At 40.9% G+C, this 19,781-nt stretch overlaps 1 protein-coding gene across 1 annotated transcript in view; it reads left to right on the top strand.

Annotated features, from left to right (window-relative positions):
• Positions 1 to 19,781, top strand: part of LOC138956711 (arylsulfatase B-like) — a 33,103-nt gene that overhangs the window by 10,753 nt on the left and 2,569 nt on the right. Inside the window, exons 3-11 of the mRNA XM_070327998.1 lie at positions 3,665 to 3,716; positions 4,203 to 4,306; positions 5,545 to 5,651; positions 8,887 to 8,951; positions 9,523 to 9,624; positions 10,256 to 10,319; positions 11,279 to 11,376; positions 14,515 to 14,654; positions 18,437 to 18,495. Coding sequence (XP_070184099.1) covers positions 3,665 to 3,716; positions 4,203 to 4,306; positions 5,545 to 5,651; positions 8,887 to 8,951; positions 9,523 to 9,624; positions 10,256 to 10,319; positions 11,279 to 11,376; positions 14,515 to 14,654; positions 18,437 to 18,495 — 791 coding nt within the window. The remainder of the gene's footprint in view (positions 1 to 3,664; positions 3,717 to 4,202; positions 4,307 to 5,544; positions 5,652 to 8,886; positions 8,952 to 9,522; positions 9,625 to 10,255; positions 10,320 to 11,278; positions 11,377 to 14,514; positions 14,655 to 18,436; positions 18,496 to 19,781) is intronic.

Raw genomic sequence — 19,781 nt, 5'->3', positions numbered from 1 at the left:
ACGAAAAGCCGAATATGACGTCATCAAAGACATTTATCGGAAGAAAGAAAAAAATGTTCGGATATGTCGTACCCAGGAACACTCATGTCAAATTTCATAAATATCGGTCCAGTAGTTTAGTCTAAATCGCTCTGCACACAGACACAGACACAGACACAGACACAGACACACACACACACACACACACACACACACACACACACACACACACACACACACACACACACACACACACACACGCACATACACCACGACCCTCGTCTCGATTACCCCCTCTATGTTAAAACATTTTTAGTCAAAACTTGACTAAATGTAAAAAGCAGGTTTCTACCACAGCATCCCCGATAGCATCCCCCTTCTACGACAATATTACTCCCTTGAACTTGGGAAACTATTCTTTCAAATGACCTTGGATTTTTTATTTATTTATAAACTTCATCGATAAAAAAAGTCCACTATCTACGTCGTCGTGGAATTTTGGCGTAACTCGTTTTAAATAACATTTCAGGAGAAGGACAACACTGCGTATTGTGTGTGCACGCTGTTGCTATCGTACATCGCCGTAAGCTCTAGTGAGAAGGGGCGATTAATAAGTGTCCATTATTACTACTATTGTTATTATGAAATGGTGTTCATAGTTTTCGTGGTTTGGATAAAAAAAATATAAAAGAATGTTTATTCGTGCTTTGCCAATCGTATTGAAGAGAATATTTTGTTAATGGAGAATGATTTACTTAGTCTAAATATGATCAACATCAAACTCGTCAACAATCGATTTACCGGTACGCCAACAGTTCACGATGACATCGATATATCAAATTGATTCGTTGATGTTGTTGACAGTTGTGGTGGTAGTGATATAAATGTGTTTGTTGTCGGTTGATTAATTCGTTCATATGTGTACTTTCAGACGCCTCCTTCCTTTTTGTATTTTGTGTGTATCTCCCATGCATAAAATTAGCCTCGTACAATTGAACGAAATCAGCGACGCGCCGGACACAATCTATTTTTTTTCAAGTAGAGCCCATTTAGTATCAAGGTTAATCATATAGTTATCATAACCAATTTATTGATATATGTGCTTGAGCTAACTGATAATTATATCTTGTCGATTTTATCACCTCTATCGGTTGTGCATTCCGTTCTGTAATAGGAGTTATTTCTAATAATTATGCTGACTGTGAGCAAATGATAACAGACATGTCGAGAAACAAAATATCAAGCATGAGCCTTTTAGGCGAATGCTGATATCGTTTGTGAGGCATGTCTGTTATCATTTGCTAACCGTCAGCATATTAGAAATAACGGGTTTTTTACCGTTTAATTCGACCAAAAGAAATATCGAAGCGACAGCGCGAATTAGACAGAACAGCCGCAATGGGAACTGGAGCGCTCCTACCTGATTATGCCTGTCAGTCAAATAATTCTCGTGACCTGGGTCAGCCAATCAGAGTAACACACCTTACGTGATGAATATTCACAGGTCAAATGCGTTTGACACACAACAAACCATGTTGAACATGCGTTTCGGTTGCTTCGCTTTTTCTTGTTGAAAAGAGAGTGTTCTTGTTGAACAGAGAGTGTTCTTGTTGAACAGAGAGTGTTCTTGTTGAACAGAGAGTGTTCTTGTTGAACAGAGAGTGTTCTTGTTGAACAGAGAGTGTTCTTGCCCCTGTGTGAGGGCTGGTTTTCTTTCACTTTATTTACGATTCTCTTTGTTTCTGTGTGTCTTAATATATAGTCCGTAGACCACCGTTTGAGCTGTTAAATCGTTTGTCAAGTAGTCACCTTTCACCGGCTCTTGTCGTTTTACCTGCTGATTCCCCTACTTCCCGCATCTTCCCCAATTAAGCCTTGTTGTTCTCTCAGTGCACAGAGAGATAGCTTTGTCCTTCCCTTTAGTGACTTTTAACTTGTGAGCCCCTATAGTTTCCACCCTTGTTTGTTCTTTGTTCTGTCCCCAGTTATTTCATTACTGTACTTTCATTTCATTGTGTATGTTCGCGTGAATATCATTTCCTTTTGCGTGATTGTGGTACAAAGTCAGCGTGTCGTCAGTCCAGTTTTTACGTCATTATAAAACGTCACGTTTTTAGTCGTCATATTCGTTTCGCCCTCAGCCGCTTTTTTGTGTGTTTTTTCCGACGCCAAATAGTGTTGATTTCCTGTCTGTTTCTTTATAAAGATTTGCATGTACCTTTGCTCTTTATCTTTTCTTAGCACCTGTTTTTGTCTCTGTATCCTCTGGTGTTCACTGTCTGTTGTTCTCTAATTCTGTCTCCTTCTTTCTCTGTTCAGTGTTTCTGTCTTTCTCATTTCTGCTTCGCTTTCTGGTTTTCTCTCCTTCTTGCTCCATCGTTCTCGTTTGTTTTATTGTTTGCTCTCTGTTTACGTTCCCTTTTTTGTGCAGTTTTCACCGGACGCAGATCAACGAAAGAAGGAAATAAAACAAGACAACAACAAAAAACCCATCTGTGTTCGCGTTGTCCCTATACTATAGTCAGAATTACCAAAGAAGCCGCACTTACAGAGAGCAACAGATTTAGAAACCGACTCCAGACGGATGGGAAATGACGTAACGATACATTTGACGTAAAGCGAATGACCCATTTTCATTTGATTTTCCGAACTTTGATAATTTAAATTTCAAGTGAGCGAGTCGGCATTGCACACTCAGAGGATGGGCGGTGCCTCGCTGTTCCGTAAAGCACCCACCGACAAAACTCGCTTTTCGGTATTTTTTAGATAAAGAGAGTATTATCTGACAGCATTTGAAGTGTCATTCTTTAGAATAAATCACACTGATATTGCTGATTTAAATTTTTACTTTGTCATTTTTAGCTTAATAAACAAAAAGGGTCCCTGCCTGAACGTTATAACATTTAGAGGGTCACCTAGAATCCGTCCTGATTGGTCAAAAAGACATATGGGGCACTGAATTGGTAATAATGAGTAATAGTTCCGGGGCCCGGTAGGTCAGTTGGTAGGGCACTGGACTTGTGATCCTATGTATGCAGGTTCGAATCCGGGATGGACACAGGTCAACTTTATGTGCAGACGCAGAGACAGTATCCATGTTCCCTCCCGGTGTCACCACTGTGGCACGTAAAAGACCTCGGTCATTCTGCCATAAGTGCAAGTGGCTGATTACACCTCAACCACCACACACCTGGGTAGTGAGACTCTGTTGCTGCTAGCTTTCCACTGGGAGGAAGCAACCCGAATTTCCAATCGATGGGCGGTGGGGGAGTAATCTACTTCAAGAAATAAATACAACCGTCATTTGCCATAGAATCATTAATATGTTGCATCTGTTGCGTGTCTGAAACAATAAAGTGATATGTTTCAAACCAAACTGTATTGGGTATTTGTCTGCTATTTTAGTTTGCTGAAAATCAGCTGCTTGAGAGCAGCAATGTTGTGACATTCCTTGACAAAAAAACACAGTATGTCCAGTATGCTACGAGTAAAGAGCGCAAGCACAGTGCAAAGGTGAAAAGAGCTGATGCACTTGCTTATACATACAATATTTGTTTTTGTTTTAAATATTGTGTTATGGGGAAATGTGGCCGTTCAAAACATGTTGTATAGTCGAAGCATCGTACGTGTCATAGAAGTACTCTGCACACGACTAACTGCCTGACTGCCTGCCCTCCCGTTGCAGGTCCAGGGCATCCTTCATGACTGGTTACTTTCCTTACCGCACTGGACTTCAGGTAAGGGGAGTTATATATGTGTAACGCAACATATTGTTTTTGTTATAACACACACACAAAACGCATGAGGACACAACATAATTTAAAAGAAAATAACCCTAATATAACATCTGAAACTCATTATTTCATAATTAATCAACATGTATAGAACTGCTTGAATCATGTTCTGTCTGTCTGAAGTAATTAGGGACTGTCCTATGTTACGTTCCTAATAGTCGTTCTATACATGGTTAAATGTGTGTGTGTGGGTATATATATATATATGTGTGTGTGTGTGTGGGGGGGGGTATATGTGTGTGGGTGGGTGTGTGTGTGTGTGTGTGTGTGTGTGTGTGTGTGTGTGTGTATGTGTGCGTGCGTGCGTGCGTGCGTGTGTGCGTATGTGTGTGTGTGCGTGCGTGCGTGCGTGTGTGTGTGTGTGTGTGTATGTGTGTGTGTGTGTGTGTGTGTGTGTGTGTGTGTGTGTGTGTGTGTGTGTGTTTTCAGCATAAAGTGATAGCAGCGGGAGAACCTAGATACCTACCAGCACACTTTACAACCCTACCTCAAATGCTCAGGAAACAAGGATATCGAACGCACATTGTTGGAAAGTATGTGCCGTGAACTAACAATCTAAAAGTAATGATTTAATGAGTCATACACAGCAACAAAAAGCACAACACCAACATTATTTTTATACTCAAGATAACCTCTGTACTGACTTAAGATGTTATTGAAATAATAACGTTAACCATATAACTTACAAGGCATTATGTATAACAGCTATAACAGCAAATTAGAAATGGTCTTCAGGGGAGGCAATCAGCTTGCTGCGATCCAACGGGCAATACGCAGTGGTTGCATCCCTTATCAACGTTTGTTTGTGTTATTTTGTATGATAGCAGTCAATGACAATAAGCCGTTATGGTTTTTTTTTTACACACACACACACACACACACACACACACACACACACACACACACACACACACACACACACACCCACAGACACACACACCCACACACACACACACACATACATACGCACACCCACACACACGCACACACACGCGCATGCCTGCATGCACACCCGCACACACGCTCAGAAATGTGAACGCACCAACGTTCCGTTTATGCATTTTTTCAAAATGTGAGATCAAAAAGTTTCATTTTCAGATGTTCCGAAAGTTCGCCATAACTAACTTGTCATTTTACTCAACAGGCTGCCATACCAATATATAGTAACACGTGCAAATTGATCAGATATAAATGTGTCCTTTATCAAATTAGTCTAATAACATGTGATTGAAAAAAACCAGACCTGGTTCCTGACAGCATAATGTCGGCACTATTGTATCGCCCAAAAGTATGTTATCGTCACACTCATAAGACAAATACTTAACTCAGTGTTAGGCATTTCTGAAGTGAGACTACAGAGGAAGCTACTGGAAGGGTATCTATCATGTGTTAGAGAGTACAAACTCTCAGACCATCAGAAACAATTGCCACGGTAACGTATGCAAACTTGCCGATCACGTTTTTTGAGTTAGGCAGTTGTTGTGTTTGATACAGGAAGACTTGTTTGGAAACTGCGAAGGAATGCACACGCTTTTGGGGGGTTGTGTTGCAGTTGCTGTCAGCTCTTTATCTCTCGTTTATTCGGATGCAACAGCTCAAGATAGGCTATTTGCAACTTATAACGAAAATGAGATATGCAGATTGTTCAGAAATTAAAAAAAAAGGTTTTGCGTTTTTCTCAAAACAGTAAAAAATTACATAGGCAATTGTCTTATGAGCGGGACGTTATACAGTTGAAAATTCTGGTTCCAATGTTTCGTAATGCACGCAGGTGGCATCTCGGAATGTGCAACTGGAAGTACACACCCACAGAGCGAGGCTTCGAGAGTTTCTTTGGCTACTACAGCGGCATGGAGTTCTACTATAATCACACCAGATGTATGTATAATAATAATAATTGTCAGTAAGTACTGGTGTCACATGACTGATGTGAACCAGTTGATTGGCTAATGGCGATGCGCTAAAACTGTTAGCGCACTCTTGGAGTGCGCTAACTTTTCCACAGAGCGTATTCTTCCGCCCTTTGCCTAAGCGAGACTGTGCTCTCATCCTCAGAATTAATTAATGACATGTAGCTTATATTCTCCACAATACCAAATGACCATAAATTCCCTGCTTCTCAATTAAAGCAGAAGTGTTGTTTTTTATGACCATAAATTCCCTGCTTCTCAATTCAAGCAGAAGTGTTGTTTTTTTCTGACAGATTGCATGTGCCTGTTCCAGTGCCAGTGATCTAAAAATAGAAGCCGCTGTGTTTCATCTAATTTTCGCCGACTTGCATAGATTCTTCTCATATGCCGTGTTAGTGGCATGTAGTTTATCATCCACATTACCAAATGATGAGTTAGTATACAATTCCCATCGGCTAACAGAAAACACAAATGTTATTCTGATAACGTACCAGCTAGACCAGTTTGGAAGACTGACTCGATCGACTCTGTAGCAGACTACACAGAAATACGACTACATCAGTTCAGTAAATGAATGGTTTCCGAATTATTATTTCAAGGCTAGAACAATCGTAATCGAAAACAGCAAATGAACATGTTGGGCAAATGTGAACGAAAAAACGATGAGGTATAATACGTGTAGGGTTCAGAGCATTCTTACCGTTCATATTTAGTATCAGACTCTCCGATGAGTGAAGATACAACACGAGAAATATACCACATTTGTTTTGAAAATGTGCGAACCGTCGAGTCCCTCTTCGAGTCATTTCAAGGGGAGTCACTCCGCACAGTCAATCCGTCGAAGCTCGACTGGAGGTTTCGAATCGTAAATAATGAAGAGCACAGTCCTTTCTGCGAGTTCAAATGAGGTCTCTCTGAAAGATCATCACTGTTCAGATTAACGCTACACTGAAATTTACCAACAGAAATTAAAATGCGTGTGACGAAAGCACGTCACACTTGTCGCTTGAGACACCCCACACTAAAGTAGATCTTTACTGTACACGACCTGACCACACAGTTATGCCTATTCAAATGCCCGTTCATATTTAGTATCAGACTCCCCGATGAGTGAAGATACAACACGAGAAATATGCCACATTTATTTTGAAAATGTGCAACCGCCGAGTCCTTCGACTTCGAGTCAATTCAAGGGGAGTCACTCCGCACAGTCAATCCGTCGAACCTCGACTGGAGGTTTCGAATCGCAAATAACGAAGAGTACAGTCCTTTCTCCGAGTTCAAATGAGGTCTCTCTGTTCAGCTTAACGCTACACTGGAATTTACCAACAGAAATTAAAATGCGTGTGACGAAAGCACGACACACTTGAGACACCCCACACAAAAGTAGATCTTACTGTACACTGACAACCTAACCACACAGTTATGCCTTTTCAAATGCGCGTAGCAAAATGTGCGTTTGGAATCTTCTTTTTTCTATGGCGGTACTGACAATATCGTTATTGAAACAATCCCAGTGCACTAAGGGATTTATAGAGCAAATCTCGAAAATAATTATTGAACTCAGCGCTATGCGCTTCGTTCAATAATGAATTTTCTCGATTTGCTCTATAAATCCCTTAGTGCACTGGGATGTCTCAATAACTTAAATAATAATAATAATAATAATAATAATAATAATAATAATTGTCAGTAAGTACTGGTGTCACATGACTGATGTGAACCAGTTGATTGGCTAATGGCGATGCGCTAAAACTGTTAGCGCACTCTTGGAGTGCGCTAACTTTTCCACAGAGCGTATTCTTCCGCCCTTTGCCTAAGCGAGACTGTGCTCTTATCCTCAGAATTAATTAATGACATGTAGCTTATATTCTCCACAATACCAAATGACCATAAATTCCCTGCTTCTCAATTAAAGCAGAAGTGTTTTGTTTTTTTCTGACAGATTGCATGTGCCTGTGCCACAGTGCTACTGATCTAAAATAGAAGCCGCTGTGTTTCATCTAATTTTCGCCGACTTGCATAGATTCTTCTCATATGCCGTGTTAGTGGCATGTAGCTTATCATCCACATTACCAAATGATGAGTTAGTATACAATTCCCAGCGGCTAACAGAAAACACAAGTGTTATTCCGATAACGTACCATTGGCAGACCAGTTTGGAAGACTGACTCGATCGACTCTGTCATACGTAGCAGACTATGTACACTGAAATACGACTGCATCAGTTCAGTAAATGAATGGTTTCCGAATTATTATTTCAAGGCAAGAACAATCGTAATCGAAAACGTGTAGGGTTCAGAACGTTCTTACCATATATATAAGACTTATTACCTCATGCGTGCAGACTCAGTCAGTGCAGACTGCAGTGGTTCGATTGCTCTTGCCTAGCACAGTAGCAGACGACATAAACCCCGCTCAGCAAATTAACATGTTGGGCAAATGTGAACTAAAAAACGATGGGGATATAAAACATGTAGGGTTCAGAGCATTCTTACCGTTCATATTTAGTATCAGACTCCCCGATGAGTGAAGATACAACACGAGAAATATGCCACATTTATTTTGAAAATGTGCAACCGTCGAGTCCTTCGACTTCGAGTCAATTCAAGGGGAGTCACTCCGCACAGTCAATCCGTCGAACCTCGACTGGAGGTTTCGAATCGCAAATAACGAAGAGTACAGTCCTTTCTCCGAGTTCAAATGAGGTCTCTCTGAAAGATCATCACTGTTCAGCTTAACGCTACACTGGAATTTACCAACATAAATTAAAATGCGTGTGACGAAAGCACGACACACTTGAGACACCCCACACAAAAGTAGATCTTACTGTACACTGACGACCTAACCACACAGTTATGCCTATTCAAATGCGCGTAGCAAAATGTGCGTTTGGAATCTTCTTTTTTCTATGGCGGTACTGACAATATCGTTATTGAAACAATCCCAGTGCACTAAGGGATTTATAGAGCAAATCTCGAAAATAATTATTGAACTCAGCGCTATGCGCTTCGTTCAATAATGAATTTTCTCGATTTGCTCTATAAATCCCTTAGTGCACTGGGATGTCTCAATAACTTAAATAATAACTGGACATAAGTGCCTTGTGTGCTTGTCCTGTCTTCCTTTTTCTCAATTCTTTTGTTGTGTGTTATACTTCTTTGTATGTTTAGTTAACACGCAGTTTTTTTTTATGTGTGCAGTGGATGGCTACGACTTCAGGGCCAATAAGTCTGTAGCATTGGATCCTACACAAACATACGCTGATGTGAGTTACTTCCCTTATACGATCTCAACTGCGACCGCTTGTGGTCGGTCCCTTAGGTTGTCGTCCCAGACAGGCTCTGTACCAACTACCTCGTCCCAGACAGGCTCTGTACCAACTACCTCGTTCTGAAGCGTCGATATGTTGTTTTACATTGAATCCTTAATTAATTAATTCAGGGTTTCTGTGAATAAAAGTTTGAAGTTGAAAAAAAAGGAAAGAGGCTTTATGTTATACAGGCTAACTATTTCGCCTCTTAAGGACATGATATGGGTTATATGATTCGAGTTTTACGCCCTCATGGCTTTTGACGATATACACAAGTGTATGCGTGTTTAGATGGCATCAGCACTTATGACAGAATGACCGAGGTCTTTTACGTGCCATTGTGGTGACAAGGGGGTGGGACATGGCTTCCGTCTCTGGGTCGGCACATAAAGTCGACCCGTGTCCGTCCCGGCCCGAATGCGAACCAGCGACCTTCCGATCACAAGTACAGTGCTCTACCAACTGACCTACTGGGCCCCCAAATTTTAAGTTGAGTGCAACAGAACGTCTTATATGATGGTTTCAGTACCTGTTCGTGGACCACGCGCTTGACATCATCGAGAAGCACAACCCCGAGGAGCCGCTGTTCCTCTACCTGCCCTTCCACCTGGTGCACGTCCCGCATGAGGTACACCTTGTCACAGCGACATTTGCATCAACAATCACAACATGAGAGGCACTGTCCATCTTGCGTGAACAGTTTGAATCACCATCTAAGACTTGGTCATGCGTTTGCATGGATACATGTTCAGGTTAATGTGAACACTGATAGTGATGCTTTAGTTACAGACCTTATGTTAAGCTCCTTACTTATGTGTTTAAAGAATTAACATTCATTGTATTTATATGTCTTACTAGATACTCTTTTTTTTTTTACTCAAAATGTATACATACAATAGCTAAAAGTAGTTGTAGATGAATCAAAGACAATGATCCATTTCAAGTAGTAAAACAGTAATTGTGGAACAATGTTATATATCTGTCTCTGTCTCTCCCTGTCTCTCTGTCTCTCTGTCTCTCTCTGTCTCTCTCTGTCGCTCTCTCTGTCTGTCTGTCTCTCTGTCCATGTCTCTGTCAGTCTGTCTCTGTCTCTCTGTCTGTCTCTGTCTCTCTCTCCCTATCTTTCTCTCTGTCTCTGTCTCTCTCTGTCTCTCTCTGTCTCTCTCTCTCTCTCTCTCTCTCTCTCTCTCTCTCTCTCTCTCTCTCTCTCTCTCTCTCTCTCTCTCTGCAACTGCTCAACTCATTTTAATTTTCCTCAGGTCCCAGCCAGATTTGAGAATATGTACAGCTCCATCCATGATGACCATCGTAGGATCTACTGCGGTGAGTGACGTTGGTATTACATATCCCCTGTAAATGTTTTGAAACTGAAGAGACTAGTTTGTTGGTTTAAACAGTGTTTATTCAACAATTCATAGATAGTTCAACATAATACATGTTAGGGATCAACAACAAGCTCAAGCTCAAGACTATTTTGTTCGTTTCAATGCTGTTGATGCAGTACTGGATCTGATAATAGAGGGGGGGGAGGGGGTGAGGGTCCTAGATATCGGAAACCCCTCCCTCACCCCGGTACCCCCAATGTAATGCTTTGTTTTGTCCAGAATACTTTTTTTTTGGCCAGCCCTTGTATACTTGCGTCATTTTGGAAGCCCCGCCCTCATATATACTCTAGGTTAAGCCCTGTGTTGCTTGATGTTGTTATTAATTGCTGGCTTAAATGCTAGGTTTTTTTTTATTACATTTAGTCAAGTTTTGACTAAATGTCTTAACATAGAGGTGTGAATCGAGACGAGGGTCGTGGTGTATGTGCGTGTGTGTGTGTGTGTGTGTGTGTATGTGTGTGTCTGTGTGTGTGTGTGTGTGTGTAGAGCGATTCAGACTCAACTACTGGACCGATCTTTATGACATTTGACATGAGAGTTCCTGGGAATGATATCCCTGGACGTTTTTTTCTCTTTCTCGATAAATGTCTTTGATGACGTCATATCCGGCTTTTTGTAAAAGTTGAGGCGGCACTGTCACACCCTCATTTTTCAATCAAATTGATTGGAATTTTGGGAAGCAATCTTCGACAAAGGCCGGACTTCGGTATTGGATTTCAGTTTGGTGGCTTAAAAATTAATGTATGACTTTGGTCATTACAAATCTGAAAATTGTAAAACAAAAAATGTTTTTATAAAACGATCCAAATTTACGTTCATCTTATTTTCCATCATTTTTCTGATTCCAAAAACATATAAATATGTTATATTTGGATTAAAAACAATCTATGAAATCAGGTATGGTGTCGATGTTGGACGAGGCTGTGAAAAACGTGACGGATGCTCTGGAAAAGGCCGGCCTGACTGACAACATGTTCCTCATCTTTACTACTGACGTGAGTAGACTCTTGGGCATTTTTTTTTGTTTTTTTTGTTTTTTGGTATGACTATTTTACCTACCTGTTTTAAATCTTAACAGCGACATATGTGTATGCAGACATGTGTTTTAGTTGAGAACAATGTTTATTTATTGCACAGATATTCAAATATAATATTTAAATATAATAATATTAATGTTGTAGTCCTTTGTTTGTCTTTAAGTTATATGTACCACCACTGCAATTTCTCCATGTGAGATAATAAAGTTAATTTGATTTGATTTGATTTGATTTGATTTGATTTGAAGGTACACGAGACAGGTACTATAATAAACGGGTGGAAGCCAGCCGCGGTATTGGATTTGTTGAAACTGAAATTTGTTGTGACTTCAACGAATCAGATTCCGCGGTTTGTTCTCTCCTGGTTGGGTGGCATCCACTTTTGGTTCGTGCACCTCAGAGCTGAAGTGCACTAAGCGAAACTGGGTTGGAACAAGCCGCGTAGTCTGATTGGTGGACATCACAGCAACTTTCACTGTCGTCAATCAATTAGATGCCGCGGCTGCGCAGCCAGTTTCGCTTCGGGAACCTAAGCCCTGGTGTAACAAAACACATTCGAACGACAATCATTCAAAATAACATGTTCTGGATAAATACTTAATTTACCTTCGTCCCCATACCCGTGTGACCTGGAATAATAGGCCGTGAAAGGTGGATGCAGCGCCTAAAGGCAGTCGATCTACTGGCCGATGTGAATGCGTGATATATTGTGTAAAAAATTCCATCTCACACAACATGCGCCTTGAGTCGCCTTGTGTGGTGAGATACGTGCGCGATATAAATCCTCGTAAATAAATAAAAATAAAATAAATATTTAAAAGTTACCGAGTTGCCAGTTATCTGTATCTCTCCATCATGAATTGCAGTCGCCTTTTTTAACGTAAACATGTGCCTTACGTTTGTGTCGTCGTTTTTTGTATACCCTCATATGGGCGGTGGTCACGTAACCCCCGTTAAACACATATGTATTTGAAAAACCGTGCTAGATAGCCAATGTAAGTGCCTTTAACGGCATTACACGTTTGCATGAAATGACACATACAGAACTTTAATATTGGGGTACGAAGATTGTCGCAATAATGTGGGATTGTTATTTTTTTTTTTTCGTGTGGTGTCAGACCACTATCAAACTATAGTTAATGATACTAATAATAACTGGACAATTTTAAGTGCCTAACCTATGGCTATAGGCCCTTTAAAAAAGAACATATACAGAATAGAACAATTAAATGCACAACCTACATAAAACAATTAACCATACGGACCAAAATCACCACATGTACTGTTCACACAATATTCATATATGCTACACACACAATATATACACACATAACCAGCGAACACGTTCAACAATCATGCCAACTGTGCGGGAGAGGAGTACGTAGGGTGTTCTGGAAGTCCTTAGACTCCAAGCTCCTGGCAATGCCTCATGATATTTACAATGACGTAGGCATACTGCAATCTTTCATTGGCGATGCCACAAATGTTCATGCATCTCAAAGTTTCCTCTGCAAAGAAAACAGCTCTCAGAGAACGCTACCCGTCTATGTTTACTTGCCTGTCTGGAGCTCAAAAAAGGGAGTTTACAGCAATGATGTATACACATCTCTGAAAGGATTGTTATGTTTCTCACACCTACTGCATAGTGTGGGTATTTTGAGGGAAGAACGCTCCTTCCAAAACGAGAACTTACAATTGGTACAATGAATTTCAATCAATCAATATGAGGCTTATATCGCCCGTATTCCGTGGGTACAGTTCTAAGCGCAGGGATTTATTTGTATTTTTTTCAATGTTGATTCAAGGCGCAGGGATTTATTTATGCCGTGTGAGATGGACATTTTTTACACAACACAGCACGCATTCACATCGGCCAGCAGATCGCAGCCATTTCGGCGCATATCCTACTTTTCACGGCCTATTATTCCAAGTCACACGGGCATTTTGGTGGACATTTTTATCTATGCCTATACAATTTTGCCAGAAAAGACCCTTTTGTCAATCGTGGGATCTTTAACGTGCACACCCCAATGTAGTGTACACGAAGGGACCTCGGTTTTTCGTCTCATCCGAAAGACTAGCACTTGAACCCACCATCTAGGTTAGGAAAGGGGGGAGAAAATAGCGGCCTGACCCAGGGTCGAACACGCAACCTCTCGATTCCGAGCGCAAGTGCGTTACCACTCGGCCACCCAGTCCCGATTTAAATCGGGTAGACACGTCTTCAAAGATGACACCCGCCCAGACCGACAGTTGAATGCTGTTACTGCAACAAATGTTGCTGCCGTTGAAAAGTTGAAGAGGTAGGATACACACGTGATCTCTCTGGTGTACAGAAGGGGGTATGTCTCGAAATGTGCATACACATATTCTCCAATTGTGACTACAGAGAGTGTAAGGAATGTGTGAAGGTTGTAACAAGCGATGGGGACTTGGGTCTATCAATTTGACCCCGGGCAACACATCGATCAGCCGTTTGGATGTTCCTAAACGGCTCCACCCCTATCAACCATTGGTGATCTCGGTCCCATTTGTTTGAAAATAAGGAAACATCGCCAACAGTATAAAAAGGGAGCAGCGTATGGTTACCTTGGAACAGTACATACATCATTGCCTGCCTGTGGTGTTTAAAGCTTGGCGCCAAACACGGGTACTTGAGGGTTGATGCTACTCCATTGCAATGTCCCGTTTTACACAGCTTCCAAATAAGTCGAATTTACTAACAGATTAGGATGTTTGCCTGATGTTCCGTTCACTATATTTTGCTGAATTGGCCCCTTTCGACGTTTTCCTGTTTTTACATTTAAAGAAAGAATTTCAGAGGAAACCGTTAGGAGAGCCGTGATGCTGCTGTCCGAGAGTAAACGAGGGTCATTGAGGGTATCGGCAAAAACTCGCGCGCCGACATGTCTAAAAAGTATGTCTACAGCATGTTAAAGTGTGTCGCAGTTCAGGAAGGATCCTTCAAGAAAATGGCGTGGCCAAATTAACGGTGAGCTGTGCGCTAATATGAGATTCTAAGGACTTCCAGAACAGCCCTCGTACGTGCAGAAATGGAATCAAACTTGTCTGCATTTGCTTTCTGACATTGTATAGAATGGCGGACCGACGTTTGACGGTGCAAATAACCTCCCTCTACGTGGAGCCAAGACCACCTACTGGGAAGGGGGAACTCGAGGGGCTGGCTTTGTCCACAGCAAGAATCTGTTGCAGAAGACTGGTTACACCAACAATGGGTAAGTTTTCTGAGGGGCGATATGCTGTCCGTTGTTAATATTTCACTAACTTACAGACAGGGAAAGCAAACACAGTTTTAAGAAGATTGTTGTAGCATAATACTATTTTTAGCTCAGGGCCTTATTATTTGATGTTGAAATAATAGTTGTTAGAAAACCATTTACATCCTAATTGATAGTGTGCGCTTTTGACATGAAAGTCAGCCACTAGACAGATGTGGTTATTGACATCTGAAATCTCAATGACTAAAAAAATAACCAACCAACCAAACAAACAAACAAACAAACACTCAAACAAATAAACAAACACACAGACAAACAAATTCACAAACAAACAAACAAACACACAAACAAACAAACACACAAACAATCGATAAATCAGACAAGCAAACAGCATTTAAGCAAGCATGCAGTCAAACAATCAAACAAACAATCAAACAAACAATCGATAAATCAGACAAGCAAACAGCATGTAAGCAAGCAAGCAGTCAAACAATCAAACAAACAAACAAACAAACAATCGATACATCAGACAAGCAAACAGAATGTAAGCAAGCATGCAGTCAAACAATTAAACAAACAATCAAACAAATAAACAAACACACACACACAAACAAACAAACACTCAAACAAATAAACAAACACACAAACAAACAAATACACAAACAAACAAACAAACACACAAACAAACAAACAAACACATACAATAATAGATTGATCGTTCCTTCTGTTCATACATTAAAATGATAAATGCGCAAGTCGCGTATAGACGTTTCAAATTAGAAACACATACCCAATTTCCGAAATCGATTTAAAAACAATTTCATCTTATTCCTTGTCGGTTTCTGATTCCAAAAACATATAAATATGATATGTTTGGATTAAAAACACGTTCAGAAAGTTCAAACGAAGAGAGGTACAGAAAAGCGTGCTATGCAGCACAGCGAAACCACTACCGCGCTGAACAGGCTCGTCAGTTTCACTCCGTTTTGCACAAGCGGCGGACTACGGTCATTGTGAAAAAATGCAGTGCGTTCAGTTTCATGCTGTGAGTTCCACAGCTTGACTAAATGTAGTAATTTCGCCTTACGCGACTTGTTCTTTTTACACTAGTTCCGGCCCGGCCATTATATTAAAAACAGACATGTTCATGCAGACAGAAACACATCATACACTGACATCTTCCCATTAAGAATCACAATGCGCAAAAAGGCGAAGCTTTGTTGAACTATTTTCAGAACAAACGTATGCATGAAGACATTAGATCATCATCATCTTTAGAAACGCCCATAACGGTTTTGAAAAGCGCAGAAAAACGCGTATTCTTACCATTGTATTAAAAACAAGTCGCGTAAGGCGAAATTACTATATTTAGTCAAGCTGTGAAACTCACAGAATGAAACTGAACGCACTGCATTTTTTCACAATGACCGTAGTCCGCCGCTTGTGCATAACGGAGTGAAACTGACGAGCCTGTTCAGCGCGGATGTGGTTTCGCTGTGCTGCATAGCACGCTTTTCTGTACCTCTCTTCGTTTTAACTTTCTGAGCGTGTTTTTAATCCAAACATATCATATCTATATGTTTTTGGAATCAGGAACCGACAAGAAATAAGATGACATTGTTTTTAAATCGATTTTGAAAATTTAATTTTAATCATAATTTTTATACTTGTTATTTTTCAGAGCTTGTTTTTAATGCCAATATCAAATATTTATATGTTTTTGGAATCAGGAAATGACGGAGAAAAAGATGAACGTAAATTTGCATCGTTTTATATTGAAAAAAATATTACAATTTCAGATTTGTTGATGACCAAAGTATTGAATTAATTTTTAAGCCATCAAGCTGAAATGCAATACCGAAGTCCGGCCTTCGTCGAAGATTGCTTTACAACAATTTCAATCAATTTGATCAAAAAATGAGGGTGTGACAGTGCCGCCTCAACTTTCACAAAAAGCCGGATATGACGTCATTAAAAGTATTTATCAAAACAAAAACAAATAATGTCCGGGGATATCACTCCCAGAAACTCTCATGTCAAATTTCATAAAGATCGGTCCGGTAGTTTGGTCTGAATCGCTCTACACACACACACAGACAGACAGACAGACAGACAGACATACAGACACACACACACACACAGACAGACAGACACACGCACAGACACACAGACACACACACACACACACACACACACACACACACACACACACACACACACACACACACACACACACCCACACACACACATACACCACGACCCTCGTCTCGATTCCCCCTGTATGTTAAAACATTTAGTCAAAACTTGCATCGCAATCTTTAAAAACACTTTAAAAACTCCTATAGACATTCTCTTTGACGGTGCGCTGAAAGATGAAGTAACGTATCCGCATTTCATTGTCAGAGAAGTTTAGCATCACTCAGTGAGAGTGGCGATGACTGAAGACAAGACATGTGTAATCAGTCTAATCTTCACGGCTGTCCTGCTTCCTTCACACGTTTTGATTGATGTATGCGTTTCCACTCATTAACAAACAATTGTATCGAGAGAGAGAGAGAGAGAGAGAGAGAGAGAGAGAGAGAGAGAGAGAGAGAGAGAGAGAGAGAGAGAGAGAGAGAGAGAGAGAGAGAGAGAGAGAGAGCGAGAGCGAGAGAGAGAGAGAGAGACGTAAGACATTTTGTTGATTAAACACACAAGGTTCATTTCAACGGGGAGGGGGGGGGGGGGTGGTCAGTAATACATGCCGTGTGTTTGTATTTATGGACAATCACCCGGTTTTATCTCTTTCTCTCTAACATATATATTCACACGAACGCACGCACGCTCTCACTCTCTCTCTCTCTCACTCTCTTTCTCTTAAACATAAAGAAATATCCAGCGCATGAATTAACAATATGGATAGGTGCAACGACAAACAAGTTTACAGTGCTAACATACATTATCGGCTTTCAATCATATTCTACCGTTCCACGGCACAGACTCTCTCTCTATCTCTTTCTCTCTCTTTCTAACCTACAAACCTTTCCAGCGCATAAATCAACAATTTGAGAGAGAGAGAAAGAGAGATAATGTGTGTGTGAGTGGTTGCTTGCACGTTTGACTGCTTGTCTTTCTCACGATCAGCGTTTTGTGTGACGTCAGTGACTGCTTGTCTTTCTCACGATCAGCGTTTTGTGTGACGTCAGTGACTGCTTGTCTTTCTCACGATCAGCGTTTTGTGTGACGTCAGTGACTGCTTGTCTTTCTCACGATCAGCGTTTTGTGTGACGTCAGTGACTGCTTGTCTTTCTCACGATCAGCGTTTTGTGTGACGTCAGTGACTGCTTGTCTTTCTCACGATCAGCGTTTTGTGTGACGTCAGTGACTGCTTGTCTTTCTCACGATCAGCGTTTTGTGTGATGTCAGTGACTGCTTGTCTTTCTCACGATCAGCGTTTTGTGTGACGTCAGTGACTGCTTGTCTTTCTCACGATCAGCGTTTTGTGTGACGTCAGTGACTGCTTGTCTTTCTCACGATCAGCGTTTTGTGTGACGTCAGTGACTGCTTGTCTTTCTCACGATCAGCGTTTTGTGTGAGTGAATGGTCTATATAGTTTGTTGATTGCTTGAGTGACTGAGTCTATCAATGTGTAACTCCTTAATTTCCTCTTGTCTTCTTCCTCACCTGAACATGCATCAATGTACGCGTGCTAGTGTTGGCTTGTTTGTAGTAATGCATTTACACAGTTATTTATTAATCCATGCTTCTGTTCATCTACCTGTTACCTCTCTGTGTTACAGAATGATGCACGCGGCGGATTGGTTTCCCACACTGTTACACCTCGCTGGGTCCAAGCCTGGTGCGTGCTGCTGCACTTCTGTACTTGATACGTTAGACAGACCTTCCAACCTTTGTGAAGCCTCGAGTGTAGGAATTTCGATTGTTGTGTGTGCATTGTCAGTGACGCATTTTAGTGTAGGATTGTGCAGAATGTATTTTCACATCCGCATGTATGCCATCTTGCACAAGAATACAAACAAATGTCTCATATTAAAGTTTCATGAAAATGCAGGTATGTAAATGCCCATTAGATAATAATTATGTCTGCAGTGCCACTGTTCAGTGAAGACAATGTTGTATGACCCATATTGTGACCGCTACACGGAATGGGAAGCAGAAATGATTACCAGGACTCAAAAAAGGGGGTCCTGCAATGTTTATCTTGGCGTACCAACTGCTCTTAAAACGTAGCATTTGACAGCTCTGGTAATACCCTCCCATCCAGTCTCTGTCTATTCATGCTAGAGCGTACAGTCCCGTAGCAGCGGTCCTTTATATTGTTCACCAAAAGTCCCCAAAAATTAGAGTGCCATCGTTCCAGAGATGTCATATGCAACGTCCACCATGTTTCATCAGAGAAACGCTATGATTTATGCTTGAGTACGGATCCTCAACACAAGCTATTGTACACCTGTCACGATAGTAACATTGTATGAAGTTTTGTTTAAACCATAAAGCGCGCAGTCCCAAGCTAGCTTAGAAGACATGTCTGCCAGTTGAACGATTTGATCATTTTGTTGATTTAACTACGCCAGTCATGTTTGTATTACGTCCATTTGCCTTCAGATAAACATGCAGGTTTTAGTTGTTATTAAAGATCACGTACTTTTTACATTTAGTCAAGTTTTGTCTAAATGTTTTAACGTAGAGGGGGGAATCGAGACGAGGGTCGTGGTGTATGTGTGTGTGTGTGTGTGTGTGTGTGTGTGTGTGTGTGTGTGTGTGTGTGTGTGTGTGTGTGTGTGTGTGTGTGTGTGTGTGTGTCTGTCTGTCTATCTGTGCGTGTGTGTGTGTAGAGCGATTCAGAGTAAACTACTAGACCGATCTTTATGAAATTTGACATGAGAGTTCCTGGGAATGATATCCCCAGACATTTGTTTCATTTTGTTGATAAATGTCTTTGATGACGTCATATCCGGTTTTTCGTGAAAGTTAAGGCAGCACTGTCACGTGCTCATTTTTCAATCAAATCGGTTGAAATTTTAATCAAGTAATGTTCGACGAAGCCCAGACTTCGGTATTGCATTTCAGCTTGGTGGCTTAAACATTAATTAATGACTTTGGTCATTAAAAATCTGAAAATTG

Source organism: Littorina saxatilis, unplaced genomic scaffold (assembly GCF_037325665.1).
Source record: "Littorina saxatilis isolate snail1 unplaced genomic scaffold, US_GU_Lsax_2.0 scaffold_596, whole genome shotgun sequence".
Classification (NCBI taxonomy): Eukaryota; Metazoa; Mollusca; class Gastropoda; order Littorinimorpha; family Littorinidae; genus Littorina; species Littorina saxatilis.
Note: the sequence above shows the minus strand (reverse complement) of the source record. Positions and strands in the feature narration are given on the sequence as shown.